The sequence below is a fragment of the Oryctolagus cuniculus genome, chromosome 17 (genome assembly GCF_964237555.1).
Source record: "Oryctolagus cuniculus chromosome 17, mOryCun1.1, whole genome shotgun sequence".
Taxonomy (NCBI): Eukaryota; Metazoa; Chordata; class Mammalia; order Lagomorpha; family Leporidae; genus Oryctolagus; species Oryctolagus cuniculus.
Window position 1 is genome coordinate 26,849,152 of NC_091448.1, and position 13,998 is coordinate 26,863,149.

Genomic DNA, 13,998 nt, shown 5'->3' on the forward strand with positions numbered 1-13,998 from the left:
CAGTCTTGCTCTGCCCTACCTATCTGCCCTACCTAACAGCTTTAGCACTAAAGTGTACAAAAAGGAAGGAGGAGGGGAAGATAAAGCAGTATACCATTTAAATAATTACAGCTTTAAAGTCATTCTTAATATCTGGTAGGGTAAGTTCTTCTTCTTCAAGATTATCTTGGTTAAACTTGGCCTTTTGTTCTCCAATTTCTTACTTATTTGTGGCTTGTTCGTGAATAATTCAGTTAGTTTCACCTTGACATTTTTGCTCATTCCTACACTTAGCATTTTGTAATGCATTTGTTAACAGAACAGCTTTGGTCATTTAACATCTGGAATTTTTTTTTGCCAGCTCCACTAGAAGAAGTTCTCCAGCAAGAAGTCTCTGTTCATGATGCAATTAAAACTCCCCTGCTTCCTGCTTTCAACTGATCTCTAAACTGGATTTAGAGATCTCTAAACTGGATTGAGGATCACCAATAGGGTGTGAGATGAGGCTTCATATGAGCTGTAACATTTGGAACGGCCTTAAAAGAGGGTGTTTCTCTGGATGGCACTCTACACAGGGTAAAACATACAGATGTGGGGCAACTATAAAGACAAGCAATAGGATGCAAAGGTCTTTAGAGTTCAGGAAAAGAGTCATGGTTGGAGATTGCATTTGTGAACACTGGTGTGTAGATGGCACTAAGACATGGATTATGAGAAGGGCTAAGTAAGGTTTAGGTCCTGGGGCACTCCAACATTTAGAGGTCCACCAGTAGAAAAGAAATCAGAGGTGGAGAAGTAGCAGTACAAACTAGTGAGGGTGTTAGGAGACGATGGTATCCCAGAAGCAAACCGAAAGGAGCCCTTCAAGATGCTAAATGTATTCAAATACATCAAATGCTGTTAAAAGGCAAGGTGAAGGTTGAGAATTTGCTAGTCAACTTGGAAAGATGAATGTTTTTGTCAACCTTGACAAAAGGCATGTTGATGTAGAAGGTAGGAATGAAGTCTGAGAGGAATGAGATGAAGAGAAAAAGACCATCCCTCAGACACACTAAAGAGTGTCTCCACCCCAGGACCTTTCATTCCTACCTCATCGTCCCTGAACACCCCACTAGATCTTTCTACGTACCTGCACATTCCCATGTCAGTATCCTAAAATAAGCACATTTCCCTAGCCATTACTCCTGAGCTTGTTTTGCTTTCTTAATAGCACTTAACAAATACCTGAAATTTTACTATTTATTTGTCAATCTCCATAAGAATGTGATAAATCAAGAAATAATCTTTACCAATACTTCTTTTAAGAACTTGCACATTTTGTTAGGTATATCATTCTTAGAAAATCTGCTGAATTATTTATAACTTTACTCTCTCACAATGGGAAATTTATAACTCTCACAGTGGGAAATTATAACCCATCACATGTTTTTTTAATGGAATATTTTCTTTTTATTTATTTTGTTTGAGGGGTAGAAAGAGAAAAAAGAGAGAAAGAGAGAGAGAGATCTCCCATCTGTTGGTTCACTTCCCAAATGCCCCCAACATCAGGGCTAGACCAGGCTGAAGCTAGAAGCCTAGAACTGAATCAAGTTCTGAGACCAACAGGCATGGGACTGGTGGACACAATAATAACTCACCTAAAGTATGTCCTACTTTACTCTCTTACTTTTCTTTAAAAAAATCTTTTTCTTTTTTTTTTTTTTTTTTTTTGAGAGAGAGAAAACAGAGATTCTATCTACTGGTTTACTCCCCAAATGCCTGCAACCATGGAGCAGGTCAAAACCAGGAACTCAATCTAGGTCTCCTACATAGATGGCAGGGCCATCACCTACTGGCTCCAATGGTGTGTATTAGCAGCAAGTTAGAATCAGAGGTGAAGCTGGAACTCAAACCCAGGCACTCTTTATGGGATGCTGGTGTCTCAACCAGCATCTAAACCTCTAGGCTAAATATCCACCCTTTATACCACATTTTCACCTTAACACTATTTCACAGAAAAATTTATGGTAAAACTAATGTTTTATTTATAATGCTCACCTTCAATTTTTTCATGATGAGATACAAATATGCCTGAAATATAGCCAGGTCATCCCCAGAGTTTTCAGGAGAAATGAGAGTTATAGGATATTTTAAATTAGAGTTGGTTTAGTACAATTTCTGTGACACATAGAAATCAATGAGAAGGTATGTGACGTGGCTGTGATACGGTTCTCAAGTGAACTCAGTCTCTTAATTCCCAGCCCTTCATGAAATAAGAGAAAGATACCAGGTTAACAACAAGGGCTTAGGGGAATAATAAAATTGATCACAATTAGTAGGCATACTTTACAAATTGGACTTTTGTCATTTTGTAATGTACTACCTCATTCTTGGAAATCCTTATCTGTTCAGTGTTTATCTCATTTAGTAGCTCAATGTCCAGACCAAGTAGAGAAGGAGAGGGGATTCTGTTTTAGGAACTTTCTCAGGAGTATATGATTTAATATCTCTAGGGAGGATACAAAAACTCCTATGCATTAGTCTATCTTAATCATCTCCTAATCGGTTTATAACTTGCCTGTAAAGTTGTCACAAGCACGTCAGTGGATTAAATAACAAGAGAATTATAATCTCTTAAGGTGTACTTTTGGATAGTAATTAAAATATAGTTATCATTTGGTACACATTTTTGATATACTAAATGTATATCTCCTGCTTAATTTGGCTTTGGGAAGGGGGCCACAGCAAGGAGGCAACCAAGAGATGGGTATTTTGGAGGCTCTATTAAACCTACAAGCAGGCTTTAAAAAGCCAGTGTGGCAGCAGGAGTAAGGAAGGAGAGCATTTTCTAGTGGTGTCATTATGGGCTAATATTGAGCACAAGCAGCTTCTAACAAATTGAAGGAAGAAAAGGTGAGATAAACCTTATTGTTAAAAACACTTTTCAGTGGGAGAAAGGCTATGCAATACTTACTGACACTTACAGTTTTGAGCACATTTCAAAGGTCACTGGAGGGGACAGGCATTCAGCCCAGCAGTTAAGATGCCTGTGCCCACAATGGAGTATCTGGGTTTGATACCCAGCTCTCTCTTGACTGTTTCCTGCCAATGCAGATCCTGGGAGGCAGTGGTGATGGCTCCAGGCATTGGGTTCCAGCTACCCACGTGGGAGACCTGAACTGAGTTCCTGGATCTGGGCTTCAGCCCAACTCAATCCCAGGAAATGTATGGACATTTGGGGAGTGACCAGCAGATAGGAGTTTGTGTTCTCTCTTTATCTCTCTGCCTCTCAAAAACACAAAAAAGTCAGTGGAATGATTTTGAATATCTCCATCTTCTAGAGCTGACAGAAAGGTCATTTATATTGTCCCAAAAGATTCCTTCAAACATCTGCAACAAATAATTCATCAACATGTTCTGAAGTTCCCTAATGTGCTAGGGATACAGCAGTAAGAAAACCTCGTGGAATTTGCATATTAGTAAAAAGAAACAAGCAAGGTAAACAAACATATGAGTTACTATTTGAGAAAACAGTAAGTGAAATCTTTAGTACTTGAACCATGATAAATATATAAAGAAAAATTAAAAAGCAAGAAGAGATAAGATGTAATTTATTTGTATACATTATAGCTGGCCCATTTGTTTAGTGACAAGAGTAGATTTTATAATATAATGACCTTTTTAGAATCAATATTTCCTTTATAAATATTGTTATTTCATAAGATACAGAATATAACTTTAAATACTATTTATTTGTTTGAAAATCAGAGTTGGAGGGAGGGAGGGAGGGAAAGAGAAAGGAGGAGAGAGAGAGAGAGAGAGAGAGAGAGAGAGAAGAGAGAGAGAGAGAAGAGAGAGAGAGAATCAATCTTCCTTCCTCTGATTCACTCTACAAATGGCAGCAATGACCAGGGCTGAGCCAGGCCAAAGCCAGGGACCAGGAATTTCTTCTGGGTCTCTCACTTGTGTGCAAGGTCCCAAGCACTTGCACCATCCTCCATTGCTTTCCCAGGTACATCGGGAGAGAGCTGGATCAGAAGAGGAGCAGCGAGGACTGGAACCAGTGCCCATATGGGATGTGAGCATGGCAGGCAGCAGCTTTATTAGCTATACCACAGTGCCAGCTCCTATTTTAAATAAATTTAAAACTTAACTATTGGCATATCTCAACTCAGAGTACATTACTGATTATCATTTATTTGTTGACAAGTTCTTGGTCAAGAATATATTCAATTAACAAAACACCAGAACTTCTTGGCTAAACACAGCGTACTTTTGTATATCACTATGATAAGTGGTTTTGAGGAAGGAACAATGTTTGGTTTTTTTAAAAGTGTAATATCATTACATCTATAATGAACACTAAGGAGTTCAGATGATAGTGATTTTTAATTTCAAAAACCTTAATTTTAAGTTCACTAGTTACCCCACACTAAATTCACATTATGAAGTAAGTCAAATAGAAAGCAATCATTGTCATTAATATACTAATCAAGATTTAAGAATGCTTGACTCATTTTCCCATATAATTTGAAAAACGATAGTTAAAAACTAGCATTTAGGAAATAGCTCATTTCCAATGGAAAAAAGATATAAACTAAAATGTATACAAACAATTACATTTTATTATACTTTGGCTGTCGACTTCAATTTGGATTTTAAGAAAAGCTTATAAAATGTAAATTGATGATATTAGCAAAATAAAGTTTACCTTGAGGCTGGTATGAGATCGTGGCTGACTTAATTCTTGAAATTTCCATTGCTCTGATCCAGGGGTCTCCCCTCCTTTCTGAGTGTCAGGCGTAAGCAATCCATCTCCAGCAGGCAGAGGGAAAAGCCCTAATGATATAGGGCGTTCTTTTCTATTTGGAAAGGGGGAAAAAAAGCTAAGTACCCATTTGTTTTCATTTGTTGACTATAAATAACAAGCCTGGCCTGCACTGCTTTAGGATCATCACTGTCTGCCCATCTGAACAGGCAGACTTACCAAAAAGAAAGGACAGTCTCAAAAGTTAAAATTACCCTCCCATTCCCCAAATCAACTAAGAAAAGTATTAAGAGGCCTGCGCCACGGCTCACTAGGCTAATCCTCCGCCTAGCGGCGCTGGCACACCGGGTTCTAGTCCCGGTCGGGGCGCCGGATTCTGTCCCGGTTGCCCCTCTTCCAGGCCAGCTCTCTGCTGTGGCCAGGGAGTGCAGTGGAGGATGGCCCAGGTGCTTGGGCCCTGCACCCCATGGGAGACCAGGAAAAGCACCTGGCTCCTGGCTCCTGCCATCGGATCAGCGCGGTGCGCCGGCCGCAGCGCGCCGACCGCGGCGGCCATTGGAGGGTGAACCAACGGCAAAGGAAGACCTTTCTCTCTGTCTCTCTCTCTCACTGTCCACTCTGCCTGTCAAAAAATAAAAAAAAAAATTAAAAAAAAAAGTATTAAGAAAGAGTTTAGGCAATCTTCTAAGTTACTGGCGAGTTTCTCCCCCAAGAGGCAGTAATCTGGTCTGGTTTTACAAGGAGAGGAGTTGCTAAGTTCTCAATCACGTTTAGGTTAGGTTAGCACTGGGGGACTTGCAACCTCTTCCTTTGGAGTGAGCCCAGCCTCTGCTGCTGCACTTCCCAAATCCTCACACTAATCCCTGGATGTTTACTGAAGCCTCTTTAGGGTATGCCTTTCATGCTGTCTAGAGGAAAATCAGCGTATTTTGAATCAGGGCTACTGACTGATTAAACAGTAAAAACAATTTAAAAAGTTTTGCTCCTCCCTAAAATAGGAAATAGGAAAACTCTGTTGTTGTTGTTTTTTTTTTTCTACTATATGAGTTCTTTTCAGGCACAGGTCAGTTTGTCTCAAACAAGGAGGTCAAAATGTTCTATAAAAGAACTGTTTAATTTCCAATGCTTTGTGAGAATTTTCAGTGAACAAGAGAATTTTGATAATAGAATTTTAATAAGAAATACATCCTTTGTTGACATACAGAAGATCCAAATTAAAGCACTTCTAGAGGGTGGAAACAAGCCTCCTAACAGGTCATCTTGGGCTACTAACTCACAAGTGTAGGAACAGAAAGAAACCTGACACTAAAGGTTGAGGCCTCCAATAATTCTATCTCCATTGCCAAGAATATAAGTCAGTATAGAAATAATGAAGTTATAACATAAAAGTGAGAAAAGATTCCATTTTTCTTCATTTTGTAAATTCATTTTTATACCAAGAAACTTAAGCCACTTTTGAAATGTACCCTCACTTAATACAAAGCCTATGCTTTTTGATTCCTATCAAAAAGGATTAGTGAAATTTATCAGGTAAGTGAAGCAAAATGGCTAAGAATCTGCATTTTGTCAAAGTTGTGTGCACAAGGATATAAAAGTTTAAAAACAGGACTTTTCCCTTCAGAGTTAAGTATTTAACATTTCTTTACACTTTTTCCTATTCGGGAGGAAAACTGTGGGTAAGCAGCACAACAAGGAGCTAGATTTTAACACCAAATCTAACTTTGTGACAAAGCTGTCAGAACAACCAAGTGATAAAAATTAGAGTCACTAGTCAGACATCAGAGACTCCCAAATGTTGATCGGCAATAAAGGTTTAGTAAGAGAGTGGCAATAAAGTATTACTTATTATTTCTTTAGTGGATAATACAGTACACATTGTACATGCACATATTTCCATTGAACACAGAATGATAGTTGACCCTAATTTTAAATGACACCTTTGCTGCTTCTTAAAACACTCTTTCTTTCATCAAATGATGGTAGCAGCGGTTGGTAAGGGATATTTCTTTTCATGTCCATACTTACAAAAGAAAAAGTTGTCAGCCTGATGCTTATTCCTAGATTTGTGAGGAACATATTTTGGGGACTGAAAATCCAAGGGTCTAAGAGAGCTACTCAATGATTTTTACTTATTTCCTTTAGACTAAACACCTGACCCCAACTTTTACTTACTTCCTAACATTTATTAATAAATTTGCAGAAAGTGACTGGGAATTTAATCAGATTGGGTCTAAAGGAAAGTTTAGTAGACCAAAATGCAAAGCAAAATGCAGGAAGATAACAGACTTCATTCAAATATCACACTGCTAACAGAAATCCAAATACAAGTCAGTCATTACAATTACCCTCAAATGTGAATGTTAACACATTCATTTTCACACATCAAATTATGAAAAAGTTTAAAACTATTAGGGGAAAGAGTCTTCCAAGAATCAAAGTTTTGCTTTCCTTACTTCAGTCAACTAAATCTATAATCTATAATCCAAGCTACAAGTAGGATTCCTACTTCTTTATCTTGCTTTCATCAGTCATCCAGAAACTGCTGGACAGCAAGGGGACTTTGGAGCCTGTGACAGCCATCTGTCAGGAGAGTCACTGATGCTCCAGGCTATACTGTTGCAGCTGTGGAAAAGGGAGATGATCACATACTCTTCTCTTCTTACTTTACTGATAAATTATGTAAGAGTTGAAGGAGGGAAAAAAGACTTGTAATTACACAAGTTCACTGGAATCCTACTTTCAAAAAAGAAACCCTGAAAGACAAAAACATTAGTCTTGTGCTACAGTGGTATGCATGCAGTGGTTAATGCTCTGCGTAGTAAATGCTTGAGAAAAACTCACTGAAGAAAAGTAAACAGTATACCTGTGGTAGAATATCAAGTGGCAGATTTAAACCCACAGACTGAAACATCTGCCAATACTGTGTAGAAACAAAGCTATGAACTATCAGAATCCTTGCTATGTATTTTTTTAATTGCCTTAGTTTCACATATTCATTTTTGAGCAGATATTTAAACGTGAGCTCACATGTATAAATTCTCATAATTCCACAAATACATTTTTCAAACAGCTTTTTGGCTACAATCACATTTAGTGCAACTACTTAGAAAACCTACTTTCCACTTTTAAAAGATGTTCTCTGAATGATTAAATTTGTTGAACACCCACCATTTGGTAGATACTAAGCTAGATTATTTACATTATCTCATTTACCCTTCATAAGGAAATAGCAATGGTTTTCCCAACCTTCAGATGCTTAGAGGGTCTGGGTACTAATAATTGGCAGTGCTGTAATTCAAAGTCAGATCTGTTCAATTTCAAGGCTCATGTATTTCTCTTGGTACTTCCTACTTAGAACTACCTACTTTTTGACAATTGCATCCTAACATTACAGAATATGACATTTTTTCTAGTCAGATAAATTGTAACATTTGTGTTAAAAAAAACTTAAAATTTAATCACAAGGTAATTTATCAAGAAACTAGCTGGAGTTAAAACAGCTCTATTAACAATAGCTATACGTGACTGTGTAATTTATTCTTTATTCTTTCAATGAAATTAAACACAATATAATATTCTCACTTGATTTTTAAAATCACCCAATGGGAAAGAACCTTCAGAAGAAGAAACTTAGACACAGATTAAGCAACTTGCCAAAATCCCAACAGCTCCCATGTGGCAGAGCATTTGTACCCAGGCATGGCTCATGCTGCTTTCTCAAGCAGAATTTAACCCAAGACAGCCCCCTCAATATGAATCTTGACTTCATATCCTATATATTCTTGAATTCAGGTATTTTTAATTTCTTCAAAGCTTAAATATACATTTACTCACATACAAATCTCTTATGTATTAAAATACACAAAAGTATTAAGATTGTTTCTGATTTTTTATAAAATCAGGAAATAAATTATCAAGCATGTAGTTTTAGACCACAGATGAAATATAATGTCTAGGCCTTAAACTACCATGAATTGGTCTATGAATAAAAGGGAACACTCTGAGGGAATTCACTACGTTATCTCTTCTTAACTTATCTAAATCTAAAATCAGGATTTAAATCTTTTTATATACAATAAATAACAATTATTCATTATGAGCTTTCATTTTAACCATGGCAAAACAGAAATCTGAACAAATCAGATACTTTGAGTTTGATGAATTAGAAAACAAAACAATCAGATAGCCTTAGTTTGATGAATCAGGAAACAAAAGAAACTCAAACCTTAAACCTTAAACCTTAAACCTCTAAGATGGTTCTCACAGAGAACAAGCACAGGGCGCAGCAGTAAAGCTGCAGAGATTAATGACTACCCCCACAAACAGGCTTGGATATTTGTCACCCAAGACTACAAAGGAAAGAAAGGGCGACATCTGACAAAACAATAGTGAATAGGCTTTGTAAAGCTTTCACAACTTTGATGTGTAAATAATGGGGGAAATGTATTCTTTGCCCTAAAAAGTTTAAATCCATTCACTTTAAAATATATTTGTTTTAGGAGGAAAATATTTAAATTTTCAGTTCCTGTGAGTTGTTATCAGAAATTGCTAAAGTGATACCTGAGCCTCCATCAGTCACAGGAAAACTGGAACAAAATAAACCTATGGTCTGTGTCTAATCAATTTCAAGTCCCAACATAACAGACATTTGCCCCTGAACGCCCAGGAACTAAACACAGAGGTTGTATGCATTTGGACCCAATGCTCTACTCCTGCTCTCCCTTCACTCTTTGAACACTGATTAAACAAGACCAAATTGACCTTGTACGGGTATGTAAGTACAACATGAAAATCCTTTTCTTTGGTCCACGGTTTCCAAACACAAAGCTGTATTCCAAAGTCATAGCAGATAAATTAGTATAAATAAGAACAAAAATCCTAGCTTCGGGCTATTTTCCATTGTTTCAAACTGCAACAGAAATGGTTACAAAGCAAGACCCAGGAGCTAAAAAGGTAAGAAAAACCAGCTACACGGGGGCTTCCAAGACAGACCGGGAGTACCTGAGTATCCTTGGCAGGTTCTGCGTCAGAGCTGGCACACCGGTAGAAAAAGAAAAGTGCACAAGCAGCAAAACAGAGAGAGATACTAGGATAGCAGAATTAATGACCACCGCCCCGCCAACAAAGCCAAACACCAACAGCAGCATGCATCCAGGACTCATGGCGCTGCGCTGGCATGGTGAAACACCCGAACCAGGAGGCCTACACGGGGGCCAACGGGATATCTTTGTAGTGAGGATCTGTCATTCAGCTGCTGCCACAAAAACAATGCCATCAGCAGCAGCTTTCCACTCCATCCTGCAGCAGCTCCCAAGCGATGACGTCATTCCGCTCTCCCCACCTCATAACCATAGAGCTGCTGCTCCTAGCATTTATGCAGCAATCCAGAGCGACAGCCCGCCTATTAACTGTTTTTCCTCTCCACTCCGAGTCCTGGCTTAGTTCATTGGCTACAATGCCCAGCGATCTACATAATTTATTCACACTCCTACATCAAACAGATGGCTTAGCTAACCCTTTCACACAAGCCTCTCTGTAACAAAAAGGATCAGTTATACAAGGGAACTGAAGTTTTCAGCATTCCTTCAAATTAGACAATTTTAAACTTTGTGTAATCTCCATTAAGCATCAGAGAACAGTCAATATATCACTTACACGGCTTGGCTCATACTTCGTCTTCCCATAGTGAAAGCTGTTTGTAGTTTCTACGCTATCCTCTCCTACAGCATTTCAACCACAGTGCAAAGCTTTCGGAATCAGCCTATTGCTCCAAGATTAAAAAATAGAGAAAACCAGAAAGACAGGCCATTTATTTCAATTTTTCTCAAGGAAAAATGTATAACAAAGCTTACCTAATTCTACTGTGAGCTGCAGATTCTAGTTGGTCACTCCCTGAGAGCTGATGAAGTTTTGTTCTTTCTAAGTGTTCCATATAATTATGAATCATCTATTTTAAAGAAAGAAAAAAAGATACACAGAATTTAAGACTAGTACCTGAAATAAAGAGATAATAACAAGGGAAACATTTTTGCTCAATTTTCTAATTTACCAGGCTTCCCAATTCCATATTAAAAAAATAAGGATTTAAAGAACATTTTAATAGCAAAAGAATACACAAATGCTTATATTTTTAAGAATGTTTCTTTCCCTAAAAATAGCCAATTATCTTGTTTAGCATAGCAAAAAGCTTTCTTTTTACAACATAGAATGCTATTACATGAAATAAATAACACAAAATAGTATACAGTTATTGGGGAAGAGGCAAGTAAAAGACTCAGTTAAAAATAATAGAGAAATGCAGTCACTACAATTCTTAAGGTGAAATATGAAAAGACACTATTTCCTTACGTGTTGATCTCTTCCACTTTACAAGGGATTTATGAGTAAAGATAATTTTCAATTTAATTGAATAATTTAATATCAACATATTTCTTGTTTCTGTAGACTTAACCAAAAGAATACTAAAAATATTTTCTTTTGTTTAATTTACTAATATCACTATGCAATATAATAATCTATAATAATAGCAACAAATTAATACAAATAAAAAATAGAACACTTTGAATCTTAGACGAGGAATCATGATTGGCAAGCTGAATATGGAAGTGAAAACTTTGGGACTATAAATATAAACTGTCAAGAAATTCTAAGGTCTTATTTGAATCTTGATAATCAATATTTTCACTTTTAAGAATCCTAAATCCGGAATTAAGATATATAAAATGGCAACAAATATCAATCATAAAATCAAAAGTCTTTGCTAGATATACTAACAGGAGTAAGAAAAAAACTTTTTTTTTTGGACAGGCAGAGTTAGACAGTGAGAGACAGAGAGAAAGGTCTTCCCTCCGTTGGTTCACCCCCCAAAATGGCTGCTACGGCTGGAGCTATGCCAGGAGCCAGGTGCTTCTTCCTGGTCTCCCATGTGGGTGCAGGGCCCAAGCACTTGGGCCATCCTCCACTGCACTCCCGGGCCACAGCAGAGAGCTGGACTGGAAGAGGGGCAACCGGGACAGAATCCGGCGCCCCGACCGGGACTAGAACCCAGGGTGCTGGCACCTCAGGTGGAGGATTAGCCTAGTGAGCCGAGGCACCAACCAGAAAAAAAATATTTTATTTTAAGAAATGAAATATTAGCATTTAAAGGGTAAAAATATGAGGTGAGCTAGGCGTTTTACACAGTGCTTGGGATGCCCACATCCTATTATCAGAGTGCCTGGGTTCAAGTCCTGGCTCTGCTCAGTTTCCAGCTTCTTGCTAATTTGTATACTGTGGTCCCTGAAATCCACATAGGAAATATAGATTGAGTTCTGGGCTCCTGGATTCAGCCTGGCCCAGACACAGCTATTGTACGCATATGCAACATTGTACAAGCTGATGGAAAATATGTGTCTGTTTCTGTCAATCCACTAATTAAAAATAAAAATAAATATTAAGAGGCAAGAAAGATTGTTCTCTTCCCTGGAAATATTACTTGAATTCTTAACATTATGTCATAGAAGTTACTAAACTTTAGCTATGTTAATAATGATTTTAATCTCAAAACAACTTAAAAATATATGTTACAGCATATTAAATGACTACTGAAAGCAAATTTTTACTTATTTATTCTTTTTTAAAGATATATTTATTTATTTCAAAGCGTTACAGAGAGAAAGAGAAAAGGTTACAGAGAGAAAAGTAAAGCTGCCGCCTGCTACATATGGGTGCCGGTTCCAGTCCCGGCTGGCTGCTCCACTTCCAGTCCAGCTCTCTGCTATGGCCTAGGAAAGCAGCAGAAGATGGCCCAAGTTCTTGGGCCCCTGCACCCATGTGAGAGATATGAAAGAAACTCCTAGCTCCCGGCTTTGGGTCAGCTCAGCTCTGGCTGTTGTGGCCAATTGGGGAGTGAACCAGCGGATGGAAGACCTCTCTCTCTCTGTGTAACTCTGACTTTCAAATAAATAAATAAATAAATCTTTAAAAAATATATACAATGGGCTGGCTCCGTGGCTCACTAGGCTAATTCTCTGCCTGTGGCGCTGGCACCCCAGGTTCTAGTCCCAGTTGGGGTGCCGGATTCTGTCCTGGTTGCTCCTCTTCCAGTCCAGCTCTCTGCTGTGGCCCGGGAAGGCAGTGGAGGATGGCCCAAGTCCTTGGGCCCTGTACCTGCAGGGGAGACCAGGAGGAAGCACCTGGATCCTGGCTTCGGATCAGCGCAGCGTGCCGGCTGTAGCGGCCATTTGGGGGGTGAACCAGTGGAAGGAAGACTTTTCTCTCTCTCTCTCTCTCTCTCTCTCTCTCTCTCTCTCACTAACTCTGCCTGGAAAAAAAAAATGCCGAACCCTAAATTTACTTTTTAAAAAGTACACTTTTGCTGTAAAACTTTTACTTGGCAGGTACAAAAAAATAAGAATTTAAAGGTGTTCTTTATTGCTAAATAAAAAGTTGAACTCTGATCATGAAATAAAACAAGTGATTCTATTAAACTAAGTATAATAAAAGATAAATCTATTCCTCAATTAAGACCACTCCAAATAAGAAATGTTATCAGAATGAACATAGAGGGGGCGGCACTGTGGCGTAACAAGTAAAGCCGCCGTGCGTATTGCTGGCATCCCATATGAGCGCCAGTTCGAGTCCCAGCTGCTCCAATTCCAATTCAGCTCTCTGCTATAGAGCAGCAAAATATGACCCAAGTTATTGGGCCCCTGCACTCTTATGGGAGACCCCAAAGAAGCTCCTGGCTCCTAGCTTCAGATCGGCCCAACTCTAGCTGTTGCAGCCCTCTGGGAAGTGAAGCAGCAGATGGAAGACCTCTCTCTCTAGCCTCTCTGTAATTCTGCCTTTCAAATAAATCGTATGTGAAAGTATTTTTGAGAATCTTAAGTTGACAAACTCTTTATTTTAAATACACAAGTTTTCTCTTTAGCTCATTTAAAGAATTGTTTTACAGATTTACAGTTCTTGTCTTTGTGTCAGCAAGTCAAAAGTTAACAAGCTGGGGGCCAACGTTGTGGCATAGCAAGTAAAGCTACCTGCTGCAATGCCAGCATCCCATATGGAGTCCTGGCTGCTCCACTTCTGATCCAGCTTTCTGCTGTGGCCTGGGAAAGCAGTGGAAGATGGTCCAAGGGCCTGGGCCCCTGTCACCCAGTGGGAGACCCACAAGAAGATCCTGCCTGCTAGCTTTGGATCAGCCCAGCTCCGGTCATTGCAGCCAAGTGAGGAGTGAACCAGTGGATGGAAGATCTCTCTTTCTCTGTCCCTTCTCTCTCTCTCTCTAATTCTGC

The 13,998-nt window shown here is 38.7% G+C and overlaps 1 protein-coding gene across 19 annotated transcripts in view; it reads right to left on the reverse strand.

Annotated features, from left to right (window-relative positions):
* The window catches only part of SPAG9 (sperm associated antigen 9), a 167,139-nt gene that overhangs the window by 81,492 nt on the left and 71,649 nt on the right, over window positions 1-13,998 (reverse strand). For 11 of the 19 annotated variants that reach the window (XM_051824849.2, XM_051824852.2, XM_051824851.2 and 8 more), the window contains 2 exons: window positions 10,579-10,673; window positions 4,670-4,820 (listed from right to left, as the gene is read on the reverse strand). In XM_051824849.2, the coding sequence (XP_051680809.1) occupies window positions 4,670-4,820; window positions 10,579-10,673 (246 nt within the window). Of the gene's footprint in view, window positions 1-2,016; window positions 2,127-4,669; window positions 4,821-7,232; window positions 7,349-9,727; window positions 10,113-10,578; window positions 10,674-13,998 lie in introns of those variants that run through there. The other 8 variants (XM_051824864.2, XM_051824861.2, XM_051824860.2 and 5 more) reach the window with 5 other exon arrangements.